The sequence below is a fragment of the Cebus imitator genome, unplaced genomic scaffold, assembly GCF_001604975.1.
Source record: "Cebus imitator isolate Cc_AM_T3 unplaced genomic scaffold, Cebus_imitator-1.0 Scaffold60, whole genome shotgun sequence".
Classification (NCBI taxonomy): domain Eukaryota; kingdom Metazoa; phylum Chordata; class Mammalia; order Primates; family Cebidae; genus Cebus; species Cebus imitator.
The window spans coordinates 774,624-792,534 of NW_016107375.1; the positions used below are offsets into that span (position 1 = coordinate 774,624).

Consider the following 17,911-nt stretch of genomic DNA (forward strand, 5'->3'; position numbering starts at 1 on the left):
AATAAGGGCACAGTTTCTCCAGTTAAATATGACTCATTTTGATGTGAAGCATGACTTAGATTTTAAAAGTCACGTGATGTCTCCCATATGTGTTAGGTATCCTATACTCCCTCCTAGAATCATCTAGAAGTAATGAAAATACGTGTTTTTCATAATAAGCAAATCTAAATTTCTAGTTGAGCAGTAAGACAGCATAACTGAAGCAATTAAATTGAAGATATTTATTAAATAAAAAGGTTACACTATGATTTTTATATACTGTTGAAACAATGACTTTTATTTATTTAAAAGCCAGCAGTAGTACCCATTACTCTCATAATGTTATAGTTAAGCCTTGATTTAGTTCCAGAAAATAAATAGGGTAAAATTTTAATATATCCCTAGCTTTGTCTGCTATAAGGGAATTTCAGAGTATGAAGGTAAGATGAAGCAGATATAGAACATTTTTAGATACTGACAATTTTTCCTTGGAATTTAGTTTCTTCTCAAAATTCTGTCCTTCTATCCATAAACTTCTATTTTAGTAGCTCTAAAAGAACTAGGTGAGAGAAGATTATTACCCATAATAGTAAATAGCAAATACTTTGGCAACTCTGAATTAGAGTATAAATGAAGACATTCACAAACACACTTTTTACATCTCCTGGATGTGGCATGGGCTGTATGTTAGAATTAAAGCATCACGATTATCTGATTGTAAGATGCTGCTGGGCAGTGCAATCCATCAACACATCTACTCCAACAGATGTGAAGATGCATGGAAAAAATACATCAACCAAAGTGGTCAGGGAGAACAAAACACAGAAAACATCATAAAACTGAGGACATTATTTCTTCTTGTCTGAAAAAAGGGGTTCTCTGGAGCACAGAAAGTATTTATCAGGGGAGTGCTTCTATTCTGTTATCACAGGGGGGCTTGATGCAGATTCTGGCCATTCATACACATCTGGCAGCAGGGAATCATATTCACTCCGCCATATTCTTTCTTTCACATATTTGGCCTTGTCTTCAGGTTCTGGATATCGGAAAGCCATTTTATTAGCATACAGGTATTCTGTAACCTGAAAAATAAATAAGGTTATTGCGTAGGCTCTGAGTATTAACCTGTTAGAGAGACAACATACTATTATAACACAGGAAAATAAGTTTAGAAGAATGGTATTTTTCTTTTTTCAAAAAAAGGAATAACATTACTTTGATTCATTTCAAAACATTTGGAAACTATGGAAAGTTTAAGAGATAAAATCAAACACTTTTAAGTTCTACTATGTGTCACTCCAGTAAATACATATAGGTAGCCTGCCAAGAGAGAGAGACCACGATGAAAACCTAACCCTTTCTTCTTTGCTTCTAGAAAGAAAAGCTTATGCCACTGCAGAAGCAGCACACTCTCTACTCCTGCCTCTGGGGAAGTGCAGAGACATGAACCTGGGCCCGTGCACCTATTCTAATCCCAGGCAGAGGTCTCCTTCTATGACCTTATGTACTACCTCTCATTTGGACATACCAATTATCTCTTTTTTTTTCCTTAGAGACAGGGTCTTGCTCTGTCACTTAGACTGGAGCACACTGGTATGAACATAGCTCACTGCAGCCTTGTCCTCCTGGGCTTAAGCAATCCTCCCACCCCAGTCTCCTGAGTAGCTGGGACTACAGGCACATCACTGTGCCTGGCTAATTTGTTTTTTTTTTTTTTTTTTTTTTTTTTTTTTGTTTTTTTTTTTTTTTTTTTTTTTTTTTTTTTGGTAGAGGTGAGATCTTGCTTTGTTGTCCAGGACTGGTGTCAAACTTACAGCCTCAAGCCATCCTCCTGCCTTGGCTTTTGAAAGTGCTGTGATTACAGGGGTGAGCCACTGTGCCTGGCCCAGTAATCTCTTAACTGACCAATATCTTCCAAAATCTGCCCCACCTGAAATATCATTCTATAAATTCTAATTGAACTCTATCATCCTAGTTCTGGGCTCTATAAAATCTTCAATTGTTTTACAATAGAAGGTAATCACACTCTGTAGCCTGGCATTTGTAAATTGGTACAGCTGGCTTTAATATAACTTTCAAATTTTCTTTTATGCCATTTCCCTACCTGTTTGTTAGACTCCAGGCTCAATTATTATTCTGTAAACATACCAATTCCCAATCTTTGCTTAGATTATAGGCACCAAAATAATGCAATAATAAAATTAATAGTTAAGGCTGGGCACTCAAGGCTGGGCATGGTGGCTCACCCCTATAATCCCAGTATTTTGGGAGGCCGAGGTGGGCAGATCTCCTGAGCTCAAAAGTTCGAGACCAGTCTGGGCAACACTGCAAAACTCTGTCCCTACCAAAAATGCAAAAAAAATTATCTGGACATGGTGGCACATGCCTATGGTCCCAGCTACTCGGGAAGCTGAGGTGGGAGGATTGCTTTAGACTGGGAGGCAGAGGTTGCAGGGAGCTGAGGTCACACTGCTGCACTCCAACCTGGGTGACAGCGTAAAACCCTGTCTCCAAAAAAAAAAAAAAATTAATTGTCAAAACGATAAAATTTTATGATATTATATGATAAAATTTTATACAGAAGTTGAAATTGTGGTTGATAAATTCCACAGTCAATCCTGATGTTTAAGAAAAATCTTAGTAAGCTAGAAATAGAAGCCTACTTATTTTAAAAAGTAGAAAATCCTTATTTCAATCAAAAGCTAGCATCATATTTAATATTACCATACAAAGATGTTAGTCAGGTGTGGTGGTATGTGCTCTAGCTACTCAGGAGGTTGCGGTAGAAGGATCACTTGAGCCTAGGAGTTTGAAATCAGCTTGGCAATACAGACTGTCTATAAATTGAAAAAAAAAATACAAGAATGCCCTTACCAATCTAATTGCTTAAAACTATTCTGCAGTTTCAGCTAATTTATAGTTAGAGAAAAAAGGACTATGCATATTAAAAAAGAAAAAATTACTTGCAGACAATTAAAAACAATTCCAAATGAAATGAAAAACTATTAAGATTGTTCAAAAAACTGGTTATCAAGTAAATTCATAAAAATGATTATGTTTTCAAATTAGAATTATTATTCCTACCTTTTCCTATATATTAGAAATGATCAATAAGAAAATACTTGGAAAGAAAAAAATGTCTATTATATTAGAATAACATAAATTTTTAAATATTTTGGAAAAAAAGTAAAAATGCCATATTCCAATGAAGAAAACAAAATTATATTGAAAGATTTTTTTGAAAAGGCCTTAATAAGTAAAGAGAGATACTGACTGGAGAATACTCAATACTGAGAGACCCAATTTCACCAATCTAATTTATAAATGTAATAATTTCATACCAAAGTTGCAGAGTTTTTTAAATTAAAAAAACGGATACAAAAATTTATGCAAAAGAAAAAAATTGAGGACAAGAAAATACTGAAAAAGCATAATGATGGGAAAGATAAAGAACCAAATGTTACCATATTATACACATTATAAATATTAAAACATGTGAGACTGAGGCAGGAGAATCACTTGAACCAGGGAGTTGGAGGTTGCAGTAAGCTAAGAATGCGCCACTGCACTCCAGCCTGGATGACAGAGCGAGATGCTGTCTCAAAAAAAAGGGTGAATTCTACCTACCTGGCAGGGTCATTGGGATAATTGCATGAACATGGGATCTAATTCACCACCCAGTACATAGTAGGAATTCATGANAAAAAAAAAAAAAAAAAATTAAAACAGTGTCAGATACTAAACAAAAATGGTCAGGAATAGAAATTCCAGGAACAGATTCAACTCCCAATTAACTGGAAACAACAGATGCATTAATCAATAAATAATGCTGGGCGACTGGTTAACTACTCAGGAAAAAAATGTTTCCATTTCTCTTATCATACATTAAAATAAATTCCAGAGAGACTAAAAAGTTTTATTTTAGAAAATGCAAGTAAATATTTATGATTTGGACAGAAGGCATTAATATTCACAAAAGGTGAGGACAAAATCCAAAAAATAAACAAATAATCCCATAAAAAAACTTTAAAAAAACATGTCAAACAATTCTATAAAGTTAAAACAAGTGACAAATGTGAAAACATCTGCACCACAGCAAATAGGAGGATCACTACACTTAATATATAAAAAGCCCTCAGAAATCAATACCAGAAAGTAGAAAGGCAAGTATCTAATACAAGAAAGAGCAAAAGTCATGGAAAAGTAGTTCATCGAAGAAGTAGGTGGATCACGAGGTTGGTGGATCACGAGGTCAGTAGATCGAGACCATCCTGGCCAACATGGTGAAACCCTGTCTCTACTAAAAATACAAAAATTAGCTGGCATGGTGGTTTGTGCCTGTAATCCCAGCTACTCGGGAGGCTGAAGCAGGAGAATCGCTTGAACCAGGGAGTTGAAGTTGCAGTGAGCAGAGATTGTGCCACTGCAACCTGGCGACCCAGTGAGACTCCGTCTCAAAAAAATACAATTGTTGAATAAATAAAAAAATTCTTCAATCTCACTAATAAATGCCTTAAATAAAAATGAGAAACAAAACAATTTTTACCTATTAAATATGCAAGATTAAAAAAATAATTCTAACTATTGGCAAAAGTGTGGAAAAAGATACACTCATATCTAATTGCTGCAATGTAAATCAGTACTTACTTTCTGAAGAGATTATTTGACAATAAGCATCAGAAGCCTTAAACACCTTAAAAACCTTGGTTCTTAAGCTTAGAATTTATGGCAAAGAAAAACCATCACAAATACACACATAGATTTATTTGTAAGGATGGCTGTTCACTACACTGTTATTACTGTTATTACTTTTTTTATTTTTTATTTTTTTGAGACGGAGCTTTGCTCTTGTTGCCCAGGCTGAAGTACAGTAGTGCTATCTCTCAGTTCACTGCAACCTCTGCCTCCCAGGTTCAAGCATTATCCTGCCTCAGCCTCCCAAGTAGCTGGGATTATAGGCATGAGCCACTGCGCCCAGCTTCTGCAGCCTTCTAAATATTTAAGATTTATCTCTAATAAATTTGTATTTATTGTATAAGAAAATGTCATTAAAATTAATATGAAAAAGTTTAAGTTATTACTTACTTTAATAGCAATGTTAATAGAAACTTCCTGAATATTAGAAAGCGGTGGGTAAAGTCTCCCTTGGGCTAGCTCTTCATCCGTCAACTGGCTTGTTAGTGCCTGAAGAGAAAAACAGCATTTTGCCTTTTTTTTTTTTTTTTTAAATAACAGAATAAGGACCCTGTAAAATGGAAAAAGCACTGGGGAAACAGAGAGTAATACAGGTAATATAATTTCCCTTATTTCTTGAAGGAATACACTTAAACCACTGCAGAAATTATAACCATTCACCACTAAACAATAAATAACCAGATTTAAAGACTTACTGATACATTCTACTTTACATTATACATGTAGAGCTTGGCTTAATTGCAATGGCTACTTTGAAAACAGACATTAAATGTATTAATGTGAGTTATTCAGAAATACCTCAAAGTCTGGAGCTCCCATAGGCTCGCACTCCAAATAATACCAGTACTTGTTCATTAAAAACATGCAAGGAATTATTTATGCTGTCACAATATATCCAGATATATATAACATAAATACAGTCTAAAAGTGTTATTAAGAGGGTTCAGTTTACAAACATATGAAAAGTCATGATTAAAAACATAATTTTATGCCTAAATAGGCAATTCATAAAAGTAGTTTATGAGTAACTTCATTAATAAGGCAGATTTAACCCATTATCTCCCTGCTTTTAATTTTCAGATCTGTTCATCTTTATAATTTTAATTTTCAGATCTGTTCATCCTTTATAAAATAAACAACATTTAAAATATTTACCTTTGCAGCTTCTAGGAAAACACTGTCACTAATATGCCGGGTGTTACAGAGAATAACAGCTAAAGCCACACCTAGAATACATTTTAAAGTTTACTTAGTAAGATCACTTTTCAAATTATGAAAGAAGTCAATTCCTGTGTTCAGGCAAATAGATGATAACCCATCCACATCCCAAATAGCTCCCCAAAAAACAGAAAACAGCCAAGAAAAAACAGAAATCTGAGTTAAAATCAAACAATCTTTAGTTAATGATTCTTATTTGCTAAATAATTTTTGAAATATCAAATGGCTTTTCTCAGTTGTTTTTGCATTTATGAAAATTACAAATACATACAATTAACACTTGTTTTAATACCCAGTTCCCAGCCCACCTCTAACCCTCTATTTCTTGCTTTACAGAGGCAATGACTTTCAATTTTTTTTTGCTGATTAATGTTTCTCTCACTCTTAAATAACTTATGTGTCTTGTGATTTTTTTTTCTCTTTTTTTGCCCTTTCTTATGGTGCTGAACTTGTGATCTCTGAGTTTTGGAGATCACTGACTCCTTCCTGTGAAAATTAAGTATTTAGTGCTCTTTTATATTTTCAGCTTTCTCTCTTCCCAGTATAGTTAGAGCATAATTTTGGTTATATCACTATTCAATGTTTATATTATTATGACTTCATAAATGCTATTCGCAGTTGAGCCATGCATTAACACTATATCATGATTACTTTTCCTTTTCTGCATAACTTTGTCTTTCCTGAAGTTAATAATTGTCCTTTTTTACTTTACTTTGATTTTTTAGTAATTAACGTTGTTATTTCACCCTGGAATCTCACTCAATTGTCTAAATCCTTCTTATATTTCAGCTATTTTAAATATTCTCTAATTTCTTTCTTTTTTGAGATGAGTCTCGCCCTGTTGCCCAGGCTCGAGTGCAATGGTGCAATCTCAGCTCACTGCAACCTCTGCCAGGTTTGAGCGATTCTCCTGCCTCAGCCTCCCAAGTAGCTGGGGTTTCACCGTGTGGGCCAGGCTGGTCTCGATCTCCTGACCTCATGATCTGCCCACCTCAGCCTCCCAAATGTGCTGGGATTACATGCATCAGTGAGCCACTGCACCCGACCTATTTTCTCTAATTTCATGCTCTAGAATAAATCTCTGCTAAAGCTCCATTCCGGTCTGGATGTCCCCCATTCCAGCTACGGAGCTGTCATCTTAGAAAACCACTTTATCATCATGGGCCTCTTTGCTTCTAAGTTGACTCCATTTCCTAAATCCAACTTTTCCTGACTTTTTTGTTACTCCTTCTTTTGGTAGGGTACATTCTCCCATGGCTTTCTGAAGAACAGTGCAGGGGAGATACATATTTTTTGAAATTTTGCATTTCTGAAAATGTGTTTGTTTACTTCTTTCTACTTATACTTGATAGTTTGTCAAGGTTTAGAATTCTGGCTTGGAAATATTTTTCCTTCAGAACTGTGGGGTATTATTCCAATACCATCTAGCTTCTACTGCTGGTAAGAAGCATCAATTTGAGTTCAGATCCTTTTGAGGTGATTGTTTTTGTTTAATCTCTGGATGCATGTAGGAACCCTTTTTAATTTTTTTTTTTTTTTTTTTTTGGCAACAGGGTCTCACTCTGTCACCCAGAGTGGAGTACAGTAGCACAATCATAGCTCACTGTAGCCTCAACCTCCATGGGCTCAAGTGATCCTCCTACCTCAGCTTGCTGAGTAGCTGGGATTACAGGCATGTACCATTACACCTGGCTAATCTTTTTAATTTTTTGTAGAGACAGGGTTTTACTATGCTTCTTAGGCTGGTTTCAAACTTCTGGACTCACAGAATCCTCTTGCCTCAGCCTCCCAAAGTGCTGGGATTACAGGCATGAGCCATCAAGCCCAGCCAGATCCTTATTTTTATACCTAATGGTCTGCAATTTCATAACACTGTGCCTTGATGTGCATTATTTTAACTCATCACGTTTAGCATTCAGTCAGTAGGCGCTTCCTATCTGAAAACTTAAGTCTTTCAGTTTTGGGAAATGTTTGTGAAGTCTTAAGGATTCATTTCCCTCCATTTTTCTGTTCTTGTTCCCTGAAATCTGTATTTTCTGATATCATACCTCTTGGATTGGCCACTTTTCTGCTTTATTTTCCTTATTCTGTCCTTTGCTCTATTTTGAGGTAACTCAATCATCTTTTTCTTCTATCTTTCTGCTACAAAACTTCACTTTTAGGAGCTTGTTTTGTTTTCTAATTTTTAAAAAAATAACATTCTGTCTTGTTTATACGATATAATATTTTGTCCCCCTGAGGATATTGATAATTCTTAAAACTTTCCTTTTCTTCCCATTATCCTTGTTTTTCCTCCAAGATGTCTTTTCCTTTTTGTCTGCTTTGGTCTCTTTTATGAAACTCTTTCATAGAGAGACTTTCCTCAGATGACTAGTAATCTTTCAGCATTTCTCATTTAAAGGTTAAGAACTAAAGAAAATGATTGGAAGCTGTAAGGGTGGGGTTTACTGCCTCTGAGCATACAGGCTTTTAAACTTCCTATTTTCTAGCACCTCTGTCCTCAACTATGGTGTCTCCCAGCCTAGAAACAATGTTTACTCTATTCAAAGACTATCCCAGCCAGCTTTCAGAAAGGTTAGTTGTCAGATTACCCAGGGCTGAGAAGGTCACACAGTTAATAGCATTTTTAAGTAGAGAATTTGGTCCACCTACATTTAATGTAGTTATTTATTTATTTTTTTAAGTAGCTGGGGCAGATTTCATCCCACTTAGTCCCATCACTCTCATCTCATCTTGCCTTGTTTATTCTATGTTCCTTTTCCTCTTCTTTCTTGCTTTTCAAATTTTTGTTGTCTCATTTCATCCCATTACCTTACCATAAACAGGAAGTCTTTGTAGTATTCTAATGGTTATCCTAAAATTTATATCATGCATCTTTAACTACCAGAATTCCACATTAAATTTTTTTTTTTTTTTGAGACAGGATCTCGCTCTATCACCCAGGCTAGAGTGCGGTGGCACGACCAAAGCTTGCTGTAACCTCAAACTCCTGGGCTCAAGCAATCCTCCAGCCTCAGTGTCCTGAGTAGCTGAGACTACAGGCATATGTCACCACACCTGGCTAATTAAAGAAAAAAATTTTTTTTGGTAGAGACATAGTCTCCCTATGTTGCCAGGGCTAGTCTCTCAAACTCTTGGCTTCAAGTGATCCTCCCACCTTGATATCCTAAAGTGCTGGGATTACGGGTATGAGCCAACATCTCCAGCTCCACATTAATTTTTAATTTACCTTCCTACCAATCAATGTAAGTCCCTCATAACAGTTTAACTCTATTTAACTGAGCTATTATTGTTGTGCATTTTAATTCTCTCTGTATTTTTCAAAATGCCTATCATTTTTGTTTCACTCTATATAAATAACATTAATTTTGTCGTACCTACCCCCTTATAACTTCTTTGCTCTTCATTTCTTCCTACATCTCAGAGTTTCTATGTAGGATTATTTTCTTTTTCCCTAAGTAACAAAATTTCCTTTCCTTTAATATAAAAATGATCTGCCAGGTGGTGAATCCTCGGTTTTTTGTTTTTCTGAAAATGTCTTCATTTTGCCTAATTCTTGAAGAATATTTTCACTGTGTCATGAATTCTAGGTTGGCAAGTATTTCCCATAAGCAACTTTAATAGGTCATTCCACTGCCTCAGTATCTTATTGTCACTGAGGAATCTGCTGTCAGTCTAACGGTCACTTCTTTGAAGGAAATCTTTGTGTTCTGGCTGCTTTCATATTCTTCTCTTTGTGGTGACTATAAAGCCTCACAATAACGATTCTGGATGTAGATTTCTTTTTATGCATCACACATGGGTTTCTATGAGCTTTCTGAATATTGATTGTCAATCATCAGTTCTAAAAAAAAAAAACCTCAGCCATCAGGCCTACAAATGTTGCCTCTGCTTCATTCTCATTTCTTCTAGGACTTCAATTAAAGATAAATCAATGAAATGTCTCTTACCTACTTTTCCAGGTTTTCCTTTTTTTTTTTTTTTTTGGTCTCTCTGTGCTGCATTCCGAATTGTTTCTTCTGAGATATTTTCCAGTTGATTAATTCTCTATGGTCTAATCTGCCATAAGCCTCATTCACTCAGTTTTTTGTTTTTTGGGTTTTTTTTGAGACAGGGTCTTGCTCTGTTACCCAGGCTGGAGTACAGTGGCTCAATCATGACTCGCTCTAGCCTTGACCTCCCAAGCTCAAGTGATGCTCCTATCTCAGCCTCCTGGGTAGGTAGGACTACAGGCATATGCCACCATGCCTAATATATATATTTTTAATTTTGTAAAGATGGGGATCTCACTATGTTTCCAGGGCTGGTCTCAAAATCCTGGGCTCAAGCGATTCTTCTGCCTTGACCTCCCAAAGTGCTAAAATTACAGGCATGAACCATCACACCTGGCCCACTCAGTTCTTATAGATTACTACATTTTTCAATTCTAGAATTTAGTGGTACTTGTCTAAATTTTCAAGATTGGCTTTTATCTCTATAAACATAAGCATATTTGTTTCATGGTGTTTGTGTTATATCTAGGGTTTTAGTATGTTCTTCGTGGTTTTGCTGGTTTTGGCTGTTGTCATGTCTCTTTATGTGCCTCATTTTCTTTTCTTTTCTTTTTTTTTTTTTTNTTTTTTTTTTTTACTTAGGTTGTACTTGAAGATTTATTTATAAAAATAATTTGAGAACTAGGATAGTGAGGACTAGGATAGTGTTATCTTATTTCAGAGAAATTTTTGTTTGCTTCTGTTGGGCACTTGTGGGCACTGGCAGTCCTGAGAGAGGCTTGAGGTTTTCTAAATCACCCATTGCTGCTGCAAACTATAACCCCATTCCAAGGTACAGCACTTTAGGGTTTCAGTCCAGAGTGGGAGGTGTTGCCAGACTGGGACACGGTGCTGATCTTGTCCACCTTCCATGACAAGCACAGCTGTACCTCTTAGCCACTTTCTTTCTGGTCTGTGCCTTCACTGTAAAACTGGCTTCAAAAGCTGGCTCACCTCTCTGTGCATTAGTTCCCTCCCTAACCTTGGTCCAGAATTCCCCAATATTTTATTAGAGTCAATATCTTATCCTTTTGACCCTTTTAAGGTTTTTGAAAAAATTTCACCCTGTTAAGAGTTGCTTGCCTAGGTCATTCAAACATTATCAGAGCTTTTTTAAAGTTGCTTTATAAACAGACTTTCAGCCAATACTCCTGTTTTCAGGCTCATTTCTACCTCAAATGCCAGGTCATTTTATTTTATTTTCTTTGAGACAGTCTCACTTTGTTGCCCAGGCTGGAGTGCAGTGGTATGATGATGGCTCACTGCAGCCTGGACCTCCTGGGCTCAAGCAATCCTTCCACCTCAGCCTCCTGGCTAGCTGGGACTACAGGCATGCACCACCACACCTGGCTAATATTTTTCATTTGTGGAAGAGACAAAGAAGTCTTACTATGTTGCCCAGGCTGGTCTCAAGCTCCTAGCCTGAGGCAATCCTCCTGCCTTGACCTCCCAAAATGCTGGAATTACACAGGCATGAGCCACCATGCCTGGTCAGGTTATTTTTAATTCTATATTTATGTATTCATAACTGTTACTAAAGTTAGGACTTTGAAGTGTTACATAAAAATAATCAACTGCTAAATTCCTTAAATATGACATAAAAAATGGTTTTGCTGAACTCAGAACAACCATTCAACCCAGTAATCCTATTATTGGGTATATACTCAAAGGAATATAAATTGTTCTACCATAAAGACACATGCATGTGTATGTTCACTGCAGCACTATTCACAACAGCAAAGACATGGAATTAGCCTAAATGCCCATCAATGGTAGACTGGATAAAGAAAATGTGGTACACATATACCATGTGTATGAATAAAATACAATACTATGCAGCAATAAAAATGAATGAGATCATGTCCTTTGCGGTAACATGGATGGAGCTGGTGGCTATTATCCTAAGCGAACTACCACAGGGACAGAAAACCAAATACCACATGTTCTTACTTGTAAGTGGAGCTAAGTGATAAGAACTCATGGACACAAAGAAGGGAACAACAGACACTGGGGGCTATTTAAGCATGGAGGGTGAGAGGAGGATAAGTATAAAAAAAGTTGCCATGCTTATTACCCCGGTGACAAAATATACATGAAATCCCCTGCGACACACAATTTATCTATATAACAAACCTTCATATGTACCCCTGAAACTAAAAAAAGGTTCAAAAAAATAGCTTTGTTAAAATCAGCAGAAAAGTATTTCCTTCCCTGTTCTCATGCCTTTTAGGCCACAGAAATATGACTGAATAGAAAACATTGATTTTTGAACATTATCACGTTCTAGAAAGAGATTACAGATGATGGGACAGTTTCTATTATAGAAGTTAAGTCTCAAGAGACATACAGGAAAACATGACGGGGGAAAAAAGAGAAAAAAATTAATAATAGAAAAGCACCAACATATTCACAGACTAAATACCCTCTTTACTTTGACAACAGTTATACATGCTCGCCTGATGCCAGCCTATGTAAACTGTAAGTCTACTTGTCATATCTTAATTAGAGCCTGCTGTCAGCTAGTCAGGGAAAGGACTATCAAAAGAAAAAAGACACAAGTGCAAAAGAAAATCATATCAAATTACTCAACACACTCTTCGCTTAAAAGAAAGAGACATCTGAGGATCACCAGAAATTTATGGAAAATACAGCACAAAGGAAGAAATATTGAAAGGAATACTGATAATTCTCCAGAAAAACCTGAAAGAGGCCGAGCATGGTGGCTCATGCCTGTAATACCAGCACATTGGGAGGCCGAGGCGGGCGGATCACAAGGTCAGGAGTTCAAGACCAGCCTGACCAACATGGTGAAACCCCATCTCTACTAAAAATACAAAAATTAGCTGGGCGTGGTGGCAGGCGCCTGTAACCACAGCTACTCAGGAGGCTGGGGCAGGAGAATTCTTGAACCCGGGAGGCGGAGGTTGCAGTGAGCAAAGATTGTGCCATTGTATGCCAGCCTGGGTGACAAGAACAAGACTACATCTCAAAAAACAAAACAAAACACAAAATCTGAAAGAATACTGCAACCATTTTTATTTTAAAAAGTAGCTATTTAGAAGAGCAATTCTAGAATTAAAGAAAGTTATTAGAATAAAATATAAGTTGTTGAACTGAGTTAATGATAAATGATATTAAGTAATTATTGTTAACTTCCTTCAGTGTGATACCAGGATTGTGGTTGTATTTAAAAAGTAAGAACACCTGGCCAGGTGTGATGGCTCATGCCGGTAATCCCAGCACTTTGGGAGGCTGAGGCGGGCAGATCACATGAGATCAGGAGTTCAAGACCAGCCTGGTCAACATGGTGAAACCCCATTTCTACTAAAAATACAAAAATTAGCCTGGCGTGGTGGTGTACACCTGTAGCCCAGCTACTCAGGAGGCTGAGTCAGGGGAACTGCTTGAACCTGGGAAGTGGAGGTTGCAGTGAGCTGAAATTGTGTCACTGCATTCCAGCCTGGATGACAGAGCAAGACTCCGTCTAAAAAAAAAAAAAAAGGAACACCAAATTGTCTAGAGAAATATACTGAAGTAGTTATGAATGAAATTACACAATATCTCTGACTTGCTTTAAAAAAACTCATTGAAGGTAGGGTGGGTGGGAAGTAGTATAGACTAAATAAGACTGGCTACATGTTGATAACTGCTGAAAGGTGGGAGACTGGAACATAAGACTTCAATTATTGCCTCTACCCTACATGTTGGAAATTTCCAGTAATAAAAAGAAAAAAAAAAAAAAGACTTGAAACATCTAAAACATTCCAGTGACCTTTTAGAAATCTAAAGAGAAAATTTTAAAGATTCTGAGAGAGGAAAAAAATAGTATGTGTAAAGGAATGAGAATCTCACTGGCCACTAAAAGGAAATGAAAGAATGTCTTCAAAGGTCTGAGGAAAATGACTGACTCCACAGATCTCTGCCTAGCCAAACTATTAAGTGAGAGGACAAAATAAACACATATTTTATATATCTAAAGACATAGCTAATTTAGACATATTTTCAGATGGGTAAAATCAAGTTTTATCCATACTTTAGAAAAAAACTTAGTCAAAGATGTATTCTAGAAACATGAGACAGAGCTAAGAATAGAACAGTAGCCCACATGGGTAGTAAAGAGAACAACATGGGATACAATAAATAGTTTTCTGCCAAGTAAGAAGAAATGAAGAAAGCTGGCGAGAAATTACAGGAGGATTCATTACACTTGATACTTGAGTGTCAAAAATTTAGTGATATAGAACTGAATATTCTATTTATTAAATCACACTCCTGTTTAGATGGTGAATAGTATTTATATAATCATGGTTTTGAATATTCAGAATTAGCCTGTAGACAAAGCACAATAGACAACAGAACGAAATGCAAATGTCCAAAAACCCTGTACAAAGGAGAAATATTAACAACCCAAACTGAGAGACGGAATAAGAAGAGAGAAGAAGCAAAACATCAGATGTTTTTCATATTTCATTGTGGCAGGCTAATGAAAACTTTTAACTTGCTAAGAAAAGCTCTTTAAGTATGTTATATAAAGATTAAAGGTAACTACTTAGGAAACCTAATTAAAAGTAGTAAGACAAATTAAGCAGTAGAGAGAGGAAGCAAGGTATTAGAAGGTATGTGTGCACTATTACTTATATTTCATAGTGTGACATTCATACATACAGTTGAGTTGCAAGAATCAATAAAAGGAGATAAATTTATCAGTCATGATGAAAACCACCAGAAAAACTCCCAGCACATTACTGACAGTGGTTCTGAGAAGTATGATAGGGAGGTACACCAAGGGGAGACAGAGAGGGTTACATAATTTTGTGCCATTCTGTTCCTTTGCATTTTTACAAACCATGCAATACATTATTTCTATAATAAAAACAAATTTAATTAGCAATATGAATAAATTTTCAGAGAAAATGAAGCATGTTGAATTTGATGAATTCCTTGAGTTTTCTTGTACATTTATAACAAAATTCTGTAAATACTGTTGCTCATTTCAATCTTTCATTCTAAAGCATTCCATTAAGTATTTTTACATAATTAACTATTGCTCTATAGCATAAATAATGGTGATTTACCTGGAAAAATGTATACATTGTTTCCTTGACCTGGTGTAAAGACTCGTCCATCTGTGAGTTTCACTGGCCCAAATGGACTGCCACTGGCAAACAAACACCTGCCCTGTTAATAAAGTGAAATAACCTCAATTTTGTTATTTTCTGTGGATGAGAAAACTGAGATGAATTCATACAAAATCAAGTCCTGGAGTAAAGCAGACCAATATATTACTTAGAAACAAGGCATAATATACTATACAGCAATCTTTTCATTATAATCCTTTTGTTAAGATGAGGTTTGTTTTATGCGTAGCATACATTCAATAAATAATAAAGTTAAAAATCATTTATTACTAAAAACTTAAAAAACAGACACTTATTTTTGAGAAATTTAAGGCCAGGCACAGTGGCTCGCGTCAGCAGTCCTAGCAACTTGGGAGGCGAAGGTGGGCAGATCACTGGAGGCCAGGAGTTTGAGACCACCCTGACCAACATGGTGAAATCTCATCTCTGCTAAAAATACAAACAATTAGCTGGGTGTGTTGGCCCATGCATGTAATCTCACCTACTCAGGAGCCTGAGGCAGGAGAATCACTTGAACCCGGGAGGCAGAGGTTGCAGTGAGCCAGTATCACGTCACTGCTCTCCAGCCTGGGCAACAGATCGAGACTCCGTCTAAAAAAAAAAAAAAAAAAAAAATTTAAAATGTAGATGGCCAATAAATATGATCCCAAATTATAAAGACCAATATAAACACCTGTGAATGAAGGGGAGGTACCAAAACAAATGGCTGCCATTTACTATAAATCTACTGAAACTAATTACCAAGTGCTTTATATGTGTCAACTCAGTTAATTTTGCCCTCATGAAAACTTGATCATCATCTCCATTTCACTAATTAAAAAAAAGAATCAGAAAACTAAGGCTTTAATATTTTCAAATACTTTGTGAAAAGTCACACGTCAGCCGGGCGAGGTGGCTCACGCCTGTAATCCTAGCACTTTGGGAGGCTGAGGTGGGTGGATCACCTGAGGTCAGAAGTTCAAGACCAGCCTGGCCATCATGGTGAAACCCCATCTTTATTAAAAAATAATAATAATAATAAAATAATAATAAAAAAAGAAAAGTCACATGTCAAAACTGTAGCAGTTAAATCTTAATCTAGATTTTTTGTAACCCAACAGCCAAGGTTTTTCAGTGATGCTGTAATACCCAGCAGTAGGCAGTTTGTAACACAGACATGTGGTATGACCGCAGTATCACTCCAGGAAAAAAAAATGGCCTGATGCCTTGTTAAAGAAGAATATTTTTTCCAAATTTGTCCTGTCTATCCAATTTTGATACAATGCTCTATAATGGCATATAAAAGTGTTACTGGTATATTCAGGATTTCTAAGAGAATTAATTGCTCATGTAACTGAAAAGTACCAGAAAGTTATTATTTATAAAACAAAATCCTTTATATATCACTTTCCCCCACATATTTCCCCCTATCTACCACTCTCCCTCAAATGATAAAAAAGAAGAAAGCAACAGTACTCAGGATAACTTATCTTGGAATATTCAAGGAACAACTAAAATAAGTCATGTTTAAACAGCCACTTAGGTTAGATTAAAGGATAATTTACAGAAAACGGAACTATCTCCACACAGTAGGATGGACAAACTGCCATGATACCTGAACATTGGACAAAGTTATTGTAAATGTTCAGACACTGCTTTGTCTTCTTTTCCTCAAATCGAATACTGTATATCATACCAAGGGTGATTATTCTTTATAGTATTGTAGACCCTTGGCTTTAGTGGATTTAGCATTCAAGAATTTGACTCCAGGAAATCTGAAGGTCAACAATGCAGAGTAGGCATTACTTTTATAAGATATAATTTCCATTTCAAAATAATACAAAGGTTTAAGAGTAAAAGCAAGTTAACTATGGTAATAGGGAACAGCTGATTATCTTAGACCTGCAATTCCATATTATATCATTTTCTACCTATTCTACGGATAGCTATTACAATTCTCTATTTGTTCTAAACGTTACTTATGACTAAAAATTTTGTTTATTTGATGATTAAGGTTATTTCATGGTTAATGTCATACATGTTATCACAAGTACATTATTTTTCTGGCACCATTAATTTTAATAGTCTTATAAGGTAGATCATACAATATAGCACTTTATGGAAAAATGTTCTCATGATATCAGTAAGTTTGGAAATTTAGAAAGATCTTGGGAATTTCTTCAATACTGACAAAATTCTACAGCAGTTCACATTCTCCAGGTCATCACCCCTGCTTCCCCTGCCCATTTTACTCAATAATTAATCCATGGCTTAAACATGGCTAAGTTTTAATGATAATAGTATATTCTTATTCTGAAGTCCAAGTTGGCCCATGTAAGCAGCTGGCAATTCAACTCTGAAGATTTTTTTAAAGTATTTTTCTCACTGAGCAGCAAAGGGTGTTGGAGTAGCATCTCCATGGTGAAACAAAAGGGGACTAAAAATTTACCAGGTGATGACTACTCAAAATTCTATGCCATTATTTTATGTAACACTAAGAATTTATGTAAAAGTAAACTATGACACAATGCTCTTTTTTTTAAGACAGGGTCTCACTCTGTTGTCCAGGCTAGAGTACAGTAGCACGATCACAGCTCACTGCAGCCCCAACCTCCCAGGCTCAAGCAATCCTCCTATCTCAGCCTCCAAAGTAGCTGAGACCACAGGTGTGCACCATCATGCCCAGCTAATTTGTAAATTTTTTATATAGACAGGGTTTCACTATGTTACCCTGGCTGGTCTCAAACTCATGGGCTCACACAATCCTTGATCTTAAGAATGATGAAATACAGTATATCAAACTAGTATCCTTGGGGAAATTTTATTTATTCCAATAATGTATATTTATTACAATTAATCAATTAATATTTA

The 17,911-nt window shown here is 36.0% G+C and overlaps 1 protein-coding gene across 1 annotated transcript in view; it reads right to left on the reverse strand.

The window, feature by feature from the left end:
- Window positions 1-206: 206 nt before the first annotated feature.
- ME2 (malic enzyme 2) overlaps window positions 207-17,911 on the reverse strand; it is a 64,828-nt gene continuing 47,123 nt past the window's right edge. The window contains exons 13-16 of the mRNA XM_037738991.1: window positions 14,999-15,101; window positions 5,830-5,900; window positions 5,065-5,163; window positions 207-1,061 (exon numbers count right to left, since the gene is read on the reverse strand). Of these exons, the coding sequence (XP_037594919.1) occupies window positions 894-1,061; window positions 5,065-5,163; window positions 5,830-5,900; window positions 14,999-15,101 (441 nt within the window). The 3' untranslated portion in view covers window positions 207-893. The remainder of the gene's footprint in view (window positions 1,062-5,064; window positions 5,164-5,829; window positions 5,901-14,998; window positions 15,102-17,911) is intronic.